The sequence below is a fragment of the Calidris pugnax genome, unplaced genomic scaffold (assembly GCF_001431845.1).
Source record: "Calidris pugnax isolate Ruff unplaced genomic scaffold, ASM143184v1 scaffold63, whole genome shotgun sequence".
In the NCBI taxonomy this organism is placed as follows: domain Eukaryota; kingdom Metazoa; phylum Chordata; class Aves; order Charadriiformes; family Scolopacidae; genus Calidris; species Calidris pugnax.
Genome location: NW_015090852.1, coordinates 563375 through 578939, shown reverse-complemented (window position 1 = coordinate 578939; position 15565 = coordinate 563375). Strand labels below are relative to the sequence as shown.

Sequence of the window (15565 nt, the reverse complement as noted above, 5' to 3'; positions counted from 1 at the left end):
AGGGGGGGGGGGGGGGGGGGGCACTAAGAGGGTGACAGAAGCAGGATGGATGAGCTCAGGTTACCACGGCTTTTGCAGCATCCGAGCAGGCAAGTTTTGCCAGCCAGAGAGGATTAGGAAGAGGACTCAGATCTATGCTCTGATACACACACACACACACACACACACACAAACACACACACACACACAGAGCCCCTTTTCCCTGCACCCTGCCCATCCCCTCTGCCTGCGGGGGATGCTGCGGGTCGGAGGGTGGGCTCCTTCCTCTCTCCAGCCCTGTCCTTGGCCAAGAAATCAGGGCAGCTGCCGAGGTGGTGAGCTCTGCTTGTCTGGATACCCAGGGTTTCCATCCGACAGCCGGGCAGCGCCGCTGCTTGATATTCCGGTCAGGACACGAGCGCGGCGGCAGCAGCAGCAGCAGCAGCACCAGGGAAGGAGGGAGGGGAGCCCAGCTCACCCTGAGCTGTCAGCTGCCAGCTCTCCTGTCCCCGCTGCCCAGCTTGGCGCCCCGGCTCGCTGGGCTGAGCTGAGAAGGTATGGAGATGCTGCCACCTCCTCAGCGGTGGGGCTGCTGGAGGTGCTAGGGCTGTCAGAGATGTCGGTCTCAAAAAAAACCCTCTACCCTTTAATGACTGCACTGGGTGTAGCAAAGGGTGGTACATGGTTTGGGGTCCTTTCAAAGGGGGTGATGAATGAGAAGGCCTTGAGGAGGTCATTGAGGGTATGAGGATACCAGAAGTACGGAGCGGCCTACATACATGGACCAAGCAATGGAGCTAAGACACAGAGATGTATGTCAGACCTGTCTCTACAATTGTAGCTGGCCAGAAAGGGTGGCTGGGGGGGGGGTCAAGTATTCCCTGTCTCTTCTCATTCCAGTGTTGAGGAACATCAAGTGAACCTCCCAAGGGCCACGCCTGACACGCACAAAGAGGTGGTATGTACCACAGCAGGTGACCGAGCTGCAGCACTGCTCTCCCTGGGGCATGGTGGATGTTTACACGGTACCAGGAGGAGGTTGGACATGAGATGTGGCCGGTGCAACGCAGGTTCTTCACACCAGCTCAGGGATGTGTCTCATCTGCTCCACATACCTCACCAGGAGCAAAAGTGAGAGCTGGTGGAAGCAGGCAGGAGCTGCTGGCTCCAGGTATGGGCAGGATCCCTCCCTGCCTCCAGGCACTACTGATGGTCTTAATGGGCCACCTCTGAGCCCTGTCCTTCCAAGTTAATGAAGACATGGACAGGAGACAGATGGCATCTCCCCTCCTCGGGAGGTTTGGCTAAAATCCAGAGAGCAGGATGGTGCAGAGACACGGGGGTGGAAACAGTGGCCGGGCACGAGCGGGAGCCTCCTCACCATCCCCTCCTGCCACACAGCAAGGGAAAAGCCAAGGCCAGAGATAACAGTAATTGTTCTTTTTTTTTTTTTTTCCTCAGTTGTTTTTGGTTGGTTGCTCTTTTGCTCAAAAAAGGCATTTTTTTAAAAAATATATTAAACAGATACATTTTACTAAGATGTCTCTTGGCGGGAGCCACTGACAAGAAATGACCATCCCCAAATAAATGGGCTTAAAAAAAACCCCTCCCAAACAAAAGAAATAAATAAATACATAAATAAAACTTTTTTTTTTCCTTTTTCTTTCTTTCGTTTTAGGTTTTGGGTGGGGGGGAGGTTTGTTTGTGGCCCAGAGGTCGTTGCCGGTGTCTGTGCCGGCAGTGTCCATGGGCCAGGTGCCAGGTCCTTCCCATACGAGGGTGATGATGCCTCGACAGGTACGAGCTGCTCATGGAGGAGCACTGGGAGAGATCCACGGCATCTCAGAGGGCTGCAGCGCGGTCCCCCCGTGCTGTGAGTGAGGGCATGGCCGCAGGAAGGGTCACGGAGGACGTGGAAGTGAAGGCGCCAGTAGAAACCTCTCTTAAAAAGACTACAAAAATGGGGACGCCTAGGAGACTGCCGCTGGAGGATCCTCATGGTGGGTTCAGCATCTGCTTCAGCTGCCTCTGACTGAGCCGCGTCCCCTCTGGCCATTGGCATGTCCCCCCAGCCACTGACACTTGAGCAGAAGCCATGCCACAGGGTGGCCATGCTGGCATCATCCCCGCGCTTGGAGCCAGTCTGTGCTGCACAAGTCATCCCTCCTCCACGGTGCCGCTGGTGTCCTCCATCCACTCAAGCCCTGTGCCTCTTTGGCCGGTCGCTGGGTGTACCATGGAAGCACGCGGTTGGCACTAAGGTAAGGCCTTGATTTAATTTTTTAGGGTGGTTATTTCCCCCCTGGCCCCTGCTCTGAGGAGTCCTCTCTCCTGGCCCCCTTGCTCCAAGATCTGAGCAGCCCCAGCCGTTAGCTGCACAGTTTCCCCATCTCCTGCTCTACCGCGTTGGGCAGCTTGGCGTTGAAGGCCCTCAAGGAGGACTGGATCCTGGCCACCTCATTGTTGGCCAACTTAAGCCTGTGGCGAAGCAAGCAAGTGAAGAGGTCAAGGCGGGTTTTGCCAGGGGGTGATAACCTGTTCACCCGGTCCCTGATCTCCAACAGCTGGAGCATGGCTGAGTCCTGGGAGCCCTGGGTATAGGGATAGTCCAGCTGAAGGATCAGGTCACGAATAGCGTCCGATTCAAAGGGTAGGCTGTAGCCAAAGACTTGCAAGCTGTTGATTTTCATGTATCCCAGGTTCTTGGAGGGATCTGCCATTTCCAAGGGTTCATAGTAGATTGTCTCATTGGAGCTGTCATCCAGAGACTTGATGCGGCTCCGCAAATAGACGTGGACTGTTTCAAAGAAGGTCTTCCACTTGTTGCCCAAGGTGAGCGTCCAGTTTTGGCACTGGGCAGAGGCATCTACGTTAGTCCTTTCCCAGTCTGGAAAGCTGCCCTCGTTGACGGGCATGAACCAGCTCTCCGAGTGGCTTCCCCCAAAGGGGTTGACGTAGATGGCCATGACAGGCTCCAGCGTGCTGTTCTTGGTGAGGCAGATCTGCAGGGAGAGGGCCAACATCACGTGGACCAGCCCAGGCTTGTATTTGTTGCTCTTCAGGGTCAAGAGCATGCGTTTCCTCCAGGAGGGGTCGAACCAGCTCCCCAGGCGCATGTCGTTGCTGATGAAGATGGAGTGCACCTCGATACGGCTGTCCCGTTTCTGCAGGAGGTACTTCAGCTCCAAGTCCTGCAGGTCCGTCTCCAACCCCAGGTAGTGCTCCAGCGAGTCAGCCACCTCGGGGCGGCAGAAGCCCTGGCTGAGCACGTAGCCATGGTTGCAGGTCCCGCAGCGGGTGCTGTTGTCCTCAGCGCAGCTGGCACAGGCTGGCCCCTCACCCAAGGCACACGGTATGGACCCCTGGCAGGAGGGCTGGTCGGAGGGACACGTGCAGCTGTGACTTTCTTCCAGGAAGGTCCCAGGCACGCTGGTCTCGCTGCAGTACAGGAGTGACTGTGCGCGACCCCACCAGTAAGGGAGGGACCTGGTGGAGAAGAGACACAGGAGGGGAGATGCTGACGTGGCATCTTTAGGGGTGTGACTGACTTTCCTTGGGCATGGAAGAGCTGCCCACCTTGTGTTCATTTGGTGGTGCTCCAGCAACCAAGCCCCATTTTTCACCTCCATGCTTGGACCCAACCACTCAAGACCACATCACGGGGTGGCAGAGCTGTCTCCGCTCTCCGTTCACCCCTAGGCAGCCCTCCAGCAAGGTGGGAGCTCCTCCAGTGCCAGCCATGGGGAGGTGGACCGTGGGTCTGAGCCCCCCTCAGGGATGCCATGGCACCTTACCTCTCCTTCGGCAGTGTGAAGCGAGGTTGCCGGTGGCAGCGTTTGCTGAGGTTGAAGAGCCGCCGGATGAGTCGGTGGGTTTTCCTGGAGAGCAGCTTCAGGCTGGTGCCCAGCTGCTGGTAGCGATGCTGGATGTCCAGGTCCATGGCCCAGAAGTGGGAGATGGCCGTCCTGTTCAGGAAACGGTCCCCGGGGAGCCTTTTCACCAGGGCCTGAAACTCCTCTGCGGGAGGAAAAAGATGGCGTCAGCAAGCCCAAGAAAGCAAGCGGTGAAGGTAGAGCTGGAGCCAACCTCCCTCCAACCAGGCTCTCAGGTCTTCACAGGGAGACGACAACCCTGGAGCCCCACCACCCAGCCTGGGCTGCCCCCAGAAGAGGGATGGCGGGGAGGGGAGATAGGCTTGGTGGGGTCTCCCCAACCTCACCTGACTCCTCGAACTGGCCGTGGTGGCTCTCCCAGGCTCGCCGGAGCTGGGCCAGGTTGCCCTCCAGGGCCTGGACGTCAGCCTCGGGGCAGTTGCAGCGGGGGAAGGTGGGCTGGCACTGGCAGCGGCAGTCGCTGCGGCGGCACACCAGCTCCCCGGCCGAGCTGCAGGCGATGTAGCTGAGGGCGGCCGCCACGAACCTCTCCCGTAGGTAGGATGGGAGCACCGTCTGCAGCCCTGCGAGAGCCCCGAGAGAGCGTCAGGGCACACACCGAGCCTCTCCAAAAAGTCGAGAAGGGAACGAGCCTTCCCCCTCCCCCGGGCTCCCACCCTCACGTTGATCTTGGTATCAACTTGCTGTGGAGCCACTTGTCTGGGCTCTGCATCGATCCCAGCTCCTCTTGGCAGACGAGCAACAACCTCATCCTGCCCAGCTTTGATTATTTTCATCCTCCCTCCTCCCTGGTCCTTAAATTAAAAGCAGCATCTCAAGCCAGCATCCTCCCCTGCGCGCCCACGAGAGCATCCCACGGGGATGGCACTCGGCCGTCGCCACCTCCCAAACCATCCTGGTCCTACCTTGGAGCTGGACTTTGTTCTCAGGGCTCTGCACCAGGACCGAGCTCACCGAATCCAGGTTGTCGTAGTTGCTGCAGCCGAGTGGCCCCGTCCGTGTTTCGGTCACCTAAATTGGGGACCCACATGAGGTCAGGGACGCAGGAGAGGGCCCTGGGGGGGAACATGCCTCCCCAGCAAAAGCGCTGCCAATAACCCCCGGCCAAGCAATGCTTGGAGGAGAGAACTAATTGCCTGCTAATTGGCTTGTTGACAGGCGGCAGCCCTGCCTGCAGCCCGCTGAAAAATGTGCCTTCATTAGCGCGCCCGATTTCCCGTAAGTAAGGTGGATGTGCTAACTTTGCCCACCCTCCCTCTCCCCAGGGCGTGATGCAGATTTAGGGTCCCAGCCAGCTTGGAGGGGCTGCTGGCAAGGCCCGGGGACACTCTCCTTCCACCCTTCGCCTACCTTGATGGCGGCCGTGGCGATCTGGATGTGGTGGAGCCGGCGCAGGGTGCTCTCCCGGTCGATGAAGTAGGAGGCCGCCAGCTGGTGCAGGGTCTCCAGCGAGACCCCCGAGCTGTTCCCAGCCGCCCCCAAGGGCTCTGCCCTCCGGCTCAGCTTGCGCTTGTCCACAAAAATGGTCAAGGACTCCTCTCCTGGAGGGATGGACACGCAATGCTTTCAGGGAGGGGGTTGCTGGGCTGTCCCCTGTTCCCCTTCTTGGCCGTGGTTCTTCTGCGGTGCTTCTTGTCTCGCCCTCCCTCCTTTGCACCACTGCCTCGTGCAAGGGGAGCGAGTTTGGGGGGGCCAGCACCCACCAGCACTCACCTCCCAGCGTGGCAGCGAGCAAGAAGTGGGTCCCATACTTTTTGATGAGGCTGTCGGTGATCTGCTGGGGGCTGGGCCGGCGTCCCAGCAGGCGGATGTTGCGGATGAACTCGGGGGCCAAGGGAAGCGGCAGGCTGAAGAAGTCTTTCCTCTCCAAGGCCAAATTATTCACTTTCCAGCGAGCAAACTCCCTGTGGGAGAAGAGCAGTGCTGGGGAGAGGGTTCGAAGCCAGTCTGTCCAAGACACACGCACGCTGCCCCCTCCGCTGTCCCCAACGTCACCTCGGAGCAGGGGATGAGGTGGAAAAACTCCTCTTGGGACCATCCCAACCTGCCCATTGCTTTGTCAGAGGTGAAGGACCTGCTGTGTGCGCTCGCCAGCTATAGATCCAGTCGGAACGAAAGCATCATCCCTCCCTAAGCCATTGATGGCGATAACGAGCTACATGGAGCGGAGATGCCTGACATTGATTAATTAGGCACCTCCGATGGGCATTAATCACAGCCCAGGGCAGGGCCAGAGCTGTTTCCAACCTGCTGGGCTGGATGGACCTCATCCATCCTCCATCCCTACGGATCTGGGTGAAAACCCAGCACCTCTGGGTTTCACGGTTTTAAGTATCAGCAGGGTCCTGCAGGCAGCTGGAGGTGTTGGGATGTGGTGAAGTCGGTGGTAGGTCCCCTTGTAGCCCTGGAGGCTGTGAACATGCTCCCCCATCACCCCACCAGCCCCCCCTGGCATCGCCTGGCCCTCATGGGGGAGCCACCAGCCTGCTGCTGCCTCAAACTACCAACGGCCCCGTAAACAACCAGCGGCTGATTTCAGCCTAATCTTTGGCATTTTGCTCTAATTAAAACCAGGCGGCGGCTTTCAGACAGTTTAATTAGGGCTGGTTGGGAAAGGAAGGAGACGGAGGAGGAGGAGGGAGGGGTGGATGGGCACAAAGCAGCCAAGAGGCTCAGAGGGTGCTCAGTGGCCTCCCATTATGATTTTTGAGTCTAGAAAGTGGGATGTTGAGGCCAGGAGCAGAGCTGGGGGTGAGGAAGAGGGGTATGCTGCCTCACCCCTTGCATGCGTGCTCCCTGGGTGCTGGGGCACGTGGAGCTGGGGGGGGTCAGAAGCCCACCCCATCCCATCCCATCAGCAAAGCAAGCCCTGAAGGCTTTTAGTGGGTTCTCCACCTCAGAGGAGGCCCGAGCCAGCTTCTGTCCCTTTGGCTGCTCCTTCTTGTCCCGCTGCCGTCACTGGCAGCATCCCCAGAGGACACGGGTCCCTCGATATGGCAGCACCAGCGTGTAGGACGGGGGCGAGGGGGGGGAGAGGAGCTCTCTGGGGGTGCTGGGCTGCATGACAACGCTGCCATCCCGTCACCCACGTCAGCTCCCTCGGGACGGAGCGGCTGGGCTTCGCTCCGCCGCTGGAAACCCTTGGGGCTTGGCACCGCCGAGGAGAGGAAGAGAAAAGGGCTTGTTAGCAGGATGTGACAGCTGCAATTAGTGCCAGGAGGCAGCGGAGTGGGTTTCCCACGCTGGCTGGCGTGGGGTGGCCCTTTGCTGGGATCAGTGGATCCCACTGCTGCCAAACCTGCTTCTCTACCGGCAAAGAGAACCCCCCTGACAGCACTGGCACCTATACATGTGGCATCCCACCGCCACGGTCTATGGGGCGATGGCACTGGGGGACATGTCAGGGTGGTTTTTTGCAAGCTCCAGAAGCATCCCAGCCCCAGGTGGCTGACAGTCCAGGCGGGCTCAGTAATTCGGCACAGAGATGTCTTTGTGCACGGCAAAAGGACAAAGGAGCATCCTTCTGTGCCTTGCACCATAAGGGCTGATCCCATCTCAACCTGCACACCAAACCACTGGGGGCAAATCCTGCCCAGAGCCCATCCCAGCCATGTCATGAGTATCTTGGAGGTGGGGGGGGGGGGCTGCTGTTATATTACCCAGGAGAGGGTACAAAGTGGGCTACAAAGATGATTAGGAGCCTGGAGCATCTCCCTTATGAGGAGAGGCTGAGGCACGGAGGTCTTTTTAGTCTAAAGAAGGCTGAGGGGGAATCTGATCAATGCCTATAAATACTTAAAGGGAGGGTGTCAAGAAGACGCGGCAAGTCTTTTTTCAGTGGTGCCCATGGACAGGACAAGAGGAAATGGGCACAAACTTGAATATAAGAAGTTCCACCTAAACACGAGGAGGAACTTCTTTACTTTGAGGGTGGCAGAGCCCTGGAAGAGGCTTCCCAGGGAGGTGGTGGAGTCTCTTTCTCTGGAGACATTCAAAACCTGCCTGGACAAGTTCTCTTATGCTCTAGGTGGACCTGCTTTGGCAGGGAGGCTAGAGTAGATGATCTCTAGAGGTCCCTTCCACGTGACTCTGTGAGAGCAGCATCTCACGTACACCCACCCACCATCTCTCTAGATGGGCAGCCTTCTGCACACAAGGGTCTGCTCTGCTGTGACACCTCCAGCCCCCTTCCCCAGGTGCCCACCGAAGGGCTGGCCCCCACCACTGCCGCTCACCTGTAGATCCTGTACCTGGTGGTGAAACCCTGGCGGTAGCGCTCCATGAAGTCCACGTACTCCTGGGCTCGGTAGAAGGGTCCCCGGTCGGTGAGGAGCCAGTCGAGGGGTGCCCGGCCCGAGGAAGAGGAGGATGATGAAGACGAAGGGGTCGCTGGGGCGGCATGCTGCTGGGTCACCGTGCCACCCGCCCCGCCGGCCACCCCCCAGGGGCAACAGGCGCTGAGGACCAGGAGGACCAGCAGCCACGGGAGCATCGGCGGGGGCCCGTCAGCGTGCGGGAGGTCCTGCCGCCCCATCCTGCTGCTGCCTGGCCAGCTTCTTCATTCTCTCACCCCACGGCGATCCTCCGGGACAGCCCTGCCCTGCAACGGCAGCCCACAAAGCAAGGAGAACCATGAGGCTGGTGGCCACGGGGCAAGGTGGGGCCAATTTGGCATGGATATAAACCAGGTGCAACCTCAAGCCAAGGGAAGGTAGGGTTTGCTCTGGGATGGTGATGAGGAGATACCTGTGCTCCAAGGAGAGCCACGCACCGGGCACAGAGGAGTTGCACCACAAAAGGTAAGAGTTTATGGGGTTGGGGGTGCTGGCTGCTGCTGAAGTTAAATGAAAACCTGGCTAGTGCCTGTTTGAGAAATTTCTGGCTTTCTCTTGCAAGTTTTTCTCTGCTGTGCATCAGCCCCATGAGCCAAGCTTGCTCCAGTGGGGTACCCATGTGGTGAGGATGGTGGGCTGTCTCTGCACCCTGCATTTTGGGGAGGCCCATCGTGAGCAGGTGCAGCTTGTTTTAGAAGGGCTAAAAACCAGTAAGCACAGAATACTGGGGAAAAAAAATTAGCTGTTCTAGGCATGGGTTGAGCTGCATGTGGTTGATGTTAGGCTTTTCTTTGCATCCTGCCAGTAGCTGAGATGATGGATGGATGGATGGATGGATGGATGGATGTCCACCCCAAGGCTGGGTGGGCCGATCACAGCGGTGTTTTGAACTCAATCAGCATTTATCTCACGACAAGGCTTCTCTGGTCTCAGCTCAGTGTGGGAGCACAAAGGGAGCTTTGTCAGGAGCAGCAGCCCCGGAGCCTGAGTTCACAAATCCAAGTGGGAGATGAGGAGCTGCACGGTCTGACGGAGCTGGGGTGAGGCAAGGGGAGGGTGTCCTCCCTGCCAGGCAGCCAGAACCGTTTCCCTAAAAATAGGGACACCCCCTCCACCACCACAGTGCTTCCAGGGGAGGTGATTTTATTCTCCCAGGCTGTGGGGAGGGTGGCTGGTGGGGGCTGGGAGCCCAAATGCTGGCCCCTGCTGAGCACACGCCAGCCCCACGCTCTCCCAAACAGGGCTTTGCCAGATGAATCATCGCGCTTTAACATGTATTATTATTTTGAAAAAAAAATTTTTTTTTTCTCCCTCTCTTCTATTTCATGTGGCATCCCACCGCCACGGTCTATGGGGCGATGGCACTGGGGGACATGTCAGGGTGGTTTTTTGCAAGCTCCAGAAGCATCCCAGCCCCAGGTGGCTGACAGTCCAGGCGGGCTCAGTAATTCGGCACAGAGATGTCTTTGTGCACGGCAAAAGGACAAAGGAGCATCCTTCTGTGCCTTGCACCATAAGGGCTGATCCCATCTCAACCTGCACACCAAACCACTGGGGGCAAATCCTGCCCAGAGCCCATCCCAGCCATGTCATGAGTATCTTGGAGGTGGGGGGGGGGAGCTGCTGTTATATTACCCAGGAGAGGGTACAAAGTGGGCTACAAAGATGATTAGGAGCCTGGAGCATCTCCCTTATGAGGAGAGGCTGAGGCACGGAGGTCTTTTTAGTCTAAAGAAGGCTGAGGGGGAATCTGATCAATGCCTATAAATACTTAAAGGGAGGGTGTCAAGAAGACGGGGCAAGTCTTTTTTCAGTGGTGCCCATGGACAGGACAAGAGGAAATGGGCACAAATTTGAATATAAGAAGTTCCACCTAAACACGAGGAGGAACTTCTTTACTTTGAGGGTGGCAGAGCCCTGGAAGAGGCTTCCCAGGGAGGTGGTGGAGTCTCTTTCTCTGGAGACATTCAAAACCTGCCTGGACAAGTTCTCTTATGCTCTAGGTGGACCTGCTTTGGCAGGGAGGCTAGAGTAGATGATCTCTAGAGGTCCCTTCCAACCCCACGTGACTCTGTGAGAGCAGCATCTCACGTACACCCACCCACCATCTCTCTAGATGGGCAGCCTTCTGCACACAAGGGTCTGCTCTGCTGTGACGCCTCCAGCCCCCTTCCCCAGGTGCCCACCGAAGGGCTGGCCCCCACCACTGCCGCTCACCTGTAGATCCTGTACCTGGTGGTGAAACCCTGGCGGTAGCGCTCCATGAAGTCCACGTACTCCTGGGCTCGGTAGAAGGGTCCCCGGTCGGTGAGGAGCCAGTCGAGGGGTGCCCGGCCCGAGGAAGAGGAGGATGATGAAGACGAAGGGGTCGCTGGGGCGGCATGCTGCTGGGTCACCGTGCCACCCGCCCCGCCGGCCACCCCCCAGGGGCAGCAGGCGCTGAGGACCAGGAGGACCAGCAGCCACGGGAGCATCGGCGGGGGCCCGTCAGCGTGCGGGAGGTCCTGCCGCCCCATCCTGCTGCTGCCTGGCCAGCTTCTTCATTCTCTCACCCCACGGCGATCCTCCGGGACAGCCCTGCCCTGCAACGGCAGCCCACAAAGCAAGGAGAACCATGAGGCTGGTGGCCACGGGGCAAGGTGGGGCCAATTTGGCATGGATATAAACCAGGTGCAACCTCAAGCCAAGGGAAGGTAGGGTTTGCTCTGGGATGGTGATGAGGAGATACCTGTGCTCCAAGGAGAGCCACGCACCGGGCACAGAGGAGTTGCACCACAAAAGGTAAGAGTTTATGGGGTTGGGGGTGCTGGCTGCTGCTGAAGTTAAATGAAAACCTGGCTAGTGCCTGTTTGAGAAATTTCTGGCTTTCTCTTGCAAGTTTTTCTCTGCTGTGCATCAGCCCCATGAGCCAAGCTTGCTCCAGTGGGGTACCCATGTGGTGAGGATGGTGGTCTGCCTCTGAGCCCTGCGTTTTGGGGAGGCCCATCACAAGCAGGTGCAGCTTGTTTTAGAAGGGCTAAAAACCAGTAAGCACAGAATACTGGGGAAAAAAAATTAGCTGTTCTAGGCATGGGTTGAGCTGCATGTGGTTGATGTTAGGCTTTTCTTTGCATCCTGCCAGTAGCTGAGATGATGGACGGATGGATGGATGGATGGATGGATGTCCACCCCAAGGCTGGGTGGGCCGATCACAGCGGTGTTTTGAACTCAATCAGCATTTATCTCACGACAAGGCTTCTCTGGTCTCAGCTCAGTGTGGGAGCACAAAGGGAGCTTTGTCAGGAGCAGCAGCCCCGGAGCCTGAGTTCACAAATCCAAGTGGGAGATGAGGAGCTGCACGGTCTGACGGAGCTGGGGTGAGGCAAGGGGAGGGTGTCCTCCCTGCCAGGCAGCCAGAACCGTTTCCCTAAAAATAGGGACACCCCCTCCACCACCACAGTGCTTCCAGGGGAGGTGATTTTGTTCTCCCAGGCTGTGGGGAAGGTGGCTGGTGGGGGCTGGGAGCCCAAACGCTGGCCCCTGCTGAGCACACGCCAGCCCCACGCTCTCCCAAACAGGGCTTTGCCAGATGAATCATCGCGCTTTAACATGTATTATTATTTTGAAAAAAAAATTTTTTTTTTCTCCCTCTCTTCTATTTTTAAAACCTTAAGGGTGCGCTTTGATTACGCGTTCTCAGCTTCTTGCTCAGCCCTCAAGGCCAGGGCCCTGTTAATTTTAAACAAAAGCTGAGATTTTCACGTCACCAGATTGGGGGTGCCAGGGCAGCGGGGCGGGCAGGAGGAGCAGGCAGGGTTTTTTCTGTTCCTTCTGCGCTGGTTTTCCACATGGCACCCTGGTTTCTCCCAGCCTTGCAGGTAGCTGTGTAACACCCTGGTCGTTGCCTCCTGTTTCTGGCACGTGGAGTCCCCAGTGCCCATGACCTGGCCAAATCCTGGCCTGAAGGAATGGACAGGGGGTTTGGGACCTGCAACATGAGGCAGGTTTCCTTGCTCTACACCTTGAGGGTTGGAGGGGGTGTCCTCCCCTGAGGTGTGGCAGGACCTGATGGTGGCTGCTCACAGGGATGCTCGTGCTCTGCCACGTGTGGGTGATGGCTGAGCAGCTGAGACACTTCAGCTGCTCTGAGATCCTCCCTGTCTCCTTCCCTGCCCTCAACCAAAGCTGGGCCAGGGGGAAGCAGGCAGCCAAGATGCTAGGGCTGTCCAAAGCAAGCAAGCACCTTACTCTCCTCCTCAGGAATATCAGAATCATGGCATGGTTAGAGTTGGAAGGGACCTTAAAGATCATCAAGTTCCAACCCTCCTGCCCTGGGCAGGGACACCTCCCACCAGACCAGGTTGCTCAAAGCCCCATCCAGCCTGGCCTTGAACCCCTCCAGGGATGGGGCAGCCACAGCTTCTCTGGGCAACCTGTTCCAGTGTCTCACCACCCTCACAGGAAAGAATTTCTTTCTAGTATGCAATCTAAATCTCCCCTCTTCCAATTTAAAACCATTACCCCTCGTCCTGTCACTACACTCCCTGACAAAGAGTCCCTCTCCAGCTCTCCTGCAGGCTCTCTTCAGATATTGGAAGGCTGCTATGAGGTCTCCCTGGAGCTTTCTCTTCTCCAGGCTGAACAACCCCAGCTCTCTCAGCCTGTCCTCATAGGAGAGGTGCTCCATCCCCCTCATCATCTCCATGGCCCTCCAAAGGCCATATCTGCAGATGCAGTTAAAACTGAGGTGGCCTAGGGATGGAAGGAGCACCTGAGGCTCTGTATTAAACCCTGCAGCTGTGGGTCCTGCTGCTGTGCTGACCTGGGGAGCTGGGACAAGCTGCCATGCCCAGGAGGGCACGGTGGGAGCCAGGGCCTGGCAGCAAATCCTATGGATGGTTTAGATGCTGACTATGGGCTAAGCCCCCCCTGACAGGGAGGAGAGCAGTGCCTCGGAGGTGAGAACACTCCATTGAGCAGCACCTTTCTAAATGCTGCTCATGGAAACACTCTGCTTGCAGCATTAAAAAATGGCTGTGCCAGCAGAACACCTTGCTTAAATAGCCAGCGTGCTCGGTAGCCTGCCTGGTAGCACCAAAGGCACGCGTGGCACTGCCAGGCTCCTTGGCCTCTGTCATTGTCTGTGGCTTTTAGGTGGCTCCTGACCACCCCAGCTGAGATGGAGCCAGGCCAGGGGCTGCTCCCTGGCTGGCCCCTCTCACCTCTTCCTCCACCCAGGTTTGTACAGCCAAAGGGATGCTTTTTCCATGAGCATCGTGGGAGACCAGCCTCATCCCTCACCACTTCACCACAGGCTGGTATGGATGGTCTCACACCAGTCACCTCACTGCCCTCCCTGAGGCTTTCCTGGGTTGTAGGAGCATCCTTCCTTTGATTCAAAGCACTGAGGAGATTTTTTTTGGGAGGGGGGCAACCAGGCAGAGCACTGTTTCTTTCAGCAAGCCATCCTGGGTGCTAGCAGCTTCCCACCAGCACTGACTACCAGCTTGCTGCCACCACCACCACCATGGGGGACACCACCATGGGGGACACCCCCACGTGCCTTCCCTGAGAGGGGCTCCTTGTGCTGCCCTTCCCTTCCAAACCCTCTCTCCCACCTCCCCTCCCAGCACCGCAGCTCGAGGCGGCAAACCTCTTCTGCGTGACCACCATGGGGATAGAGATCAGGGATGGAGCCACCTTGGGTCACCTCTTCCCTTGGGCTACTAGAAACCATTTCAGCCTGCTCTGCTGCCTTTCCTATTTTGAGATTTATGGCTGAACATGAGACGTTTCCTTATGTCCACCTCATGTTTTACTGCAGGGTGATAAACGCGGTTAGAAATGGGTATTTCCAATGCTCGGCTGGTGCAAACCCAGAAAAGGTCCCCTCCTGGTGTGGAGAGTCCCTTCAAGTAAGAAACTTCCCAGGCTTGCTAAATGAGCTCTTATTTACACCTGCCTCTTAATTTACACCGTGAGTGCTGGCACCTCTGAGCCTGGGGACGGGCGCTGACGCACACCAGCATCCTTGCCAACAGAGCCTTGAAGCCCCAAATCAGGCAGGAACGGGCAAGGCACCACGGGCAGGAGAACCTGCACGGGGGCTGCGCTGAGTTAAGCAGCCAGCTCGTCCCCAGGGAGCAGCTTTCCTGCACTGTCGTTAGCTGGGCTCATTTATTTGCTCGTATCGATCAGGGGTTATGTAAAATAAGCACACGCAGAAATTGTGATAGCTCCACATGGTCCACGCAGTTGGGCAGGGGTGGTGGGAGACACCCTGGTTTAGCTGAGGGGCTGCTTCTCTGCAGCACTGGGGGCAATGCTCCTTGGGGTGCACCTCCACCTGCTCACACCAGCATCCTCCTGGGATGCTCCAGAGAGCAAAGCTCTTTGGAAATGAGTAACCCCCTTGACCTTATTACTAGAGCTGGAAATAACTTTCTAATCACTTCTCCTTGATCCAAAAGAATGAAGATTTGATGAGAAGCATCTGACTACTCTTTTTTTTTTTTTTTTATTTAGGATTTTGCATCGCAAAAAATTGGAAAACTTCCAGCAGCTTGTTAATTTTATATTTTTTTTTTCCTTCCCCCTTCTATAAAAACCTTAAAGCGAAGGAAGAAGACTGCCAATGCAAATATTCTTGGCAAACTTTCCCAGGCCCACAACCTCCTTCCTGGCCAAGTCTTCCTGACCGTGTTGCATCCCTCCACGTCCCCATGGCCTGCAGCAGAACACCCCAGTGTCCCTCCAGTGATGGCCGATGCACAGCCCGGGGTTGTCACCCGTCACAAGCCGCATCTTAAAAATAGCTTGTTGCCATTTCTCGAGGTGCCCTCCCAGCCTTGAGATGGCAACAGGATCGCTTCTGTGGTGAGTGTTACGCGTCCAAAATGGCTTGAGAGACCGAGGTGGGATGGTACGAGGTGTGGATGGGGATGCTCGCCCAGCAGAAGTCTTTCTCTAGCCCCCTTGCAGCTGATGGTGACAGCGTCAACATCCTGCAGAGTTGTGCCGAGGTCCTCCACGCTGACGGCATCTCCGGAGCCACACGCTCCACCACTAATCAGGCCAAGTTTGGTAATTAAGACGTTAGCTAATTGTCGGGGACATGAACATTGATTTCTGCCCTTTCATGCTGCAGGAGCGGATCTAGAGGTACATAAAGTGTGGAGAGTGCACTGGGGGAGAGGCTGTGGGGGTATTCACTGGGTGGCCTGAGGAAGCAGGGGACCCCAGACAGGCTCTGGCACTACCCGCTCTAAACGCTGAGCTGAAACCCAGAGCAACAGCAGCACCCAGGCAGTGATACCTGTTGGTGGCAGAGCTGTGGGACATGCCCAGCCTTGGGGGGGGGGGGGCGGGTCCTTGGGGCCC

At 57.2% G+C, this 15565-nt stretch overlaps 1 protein-coding gene across 3 annotated transcripts in view; it reads right to left on the bottom strand.

Moving 5' to 3' along the window:
* Positions 1–1493: 1493 nt before the first annotated feature.
* The window catches only part of BRINP2 (bone morphogenetic protein/retinoic acid inducible neural-specific 2), a 17163-nt gene continuing 3091 nt past the window's right edge, over positions 1494–15565 (bottom strand). Inside the window, exons 2-8 of one of the 3 annotated variants that reach the window (XM_014943303.1) lie at positions 10424–10788; positions 5586–5776; positions 5223–5413; positions 4778–4883; positions 4199–4435; positions 3774–3996; positions 1494–3465 (exon numbers count right to left, since the gene is read on the bottom strand). In XM_014943303.1, coding sequence (XP_014798789.1) covers positions 2349–3465; positions 3774–3996; positions 4199–4435; positions 4778–4883; positions 5223–5413; positions 5586–5776; positions 10424–10722 — 2364 coding nt within the window. In that variant the 5' untranslated portion in view covers positions 10723–10788 and the 3' untranslated portion in view covers positions 1494–2348. Of the gene's footprint in view, positions 3466–3773; positions 3997–4198; positions 4436–4777; positions 4884–5222; positions 5414–5585; positions 5777–8107; positions 8407–10423; positions 10789–15565 lie in introns of those variants that run through there. The other 2 variants (XM_014943302.1, XM_014943304.1) reach the window with 2 other exon arrangements.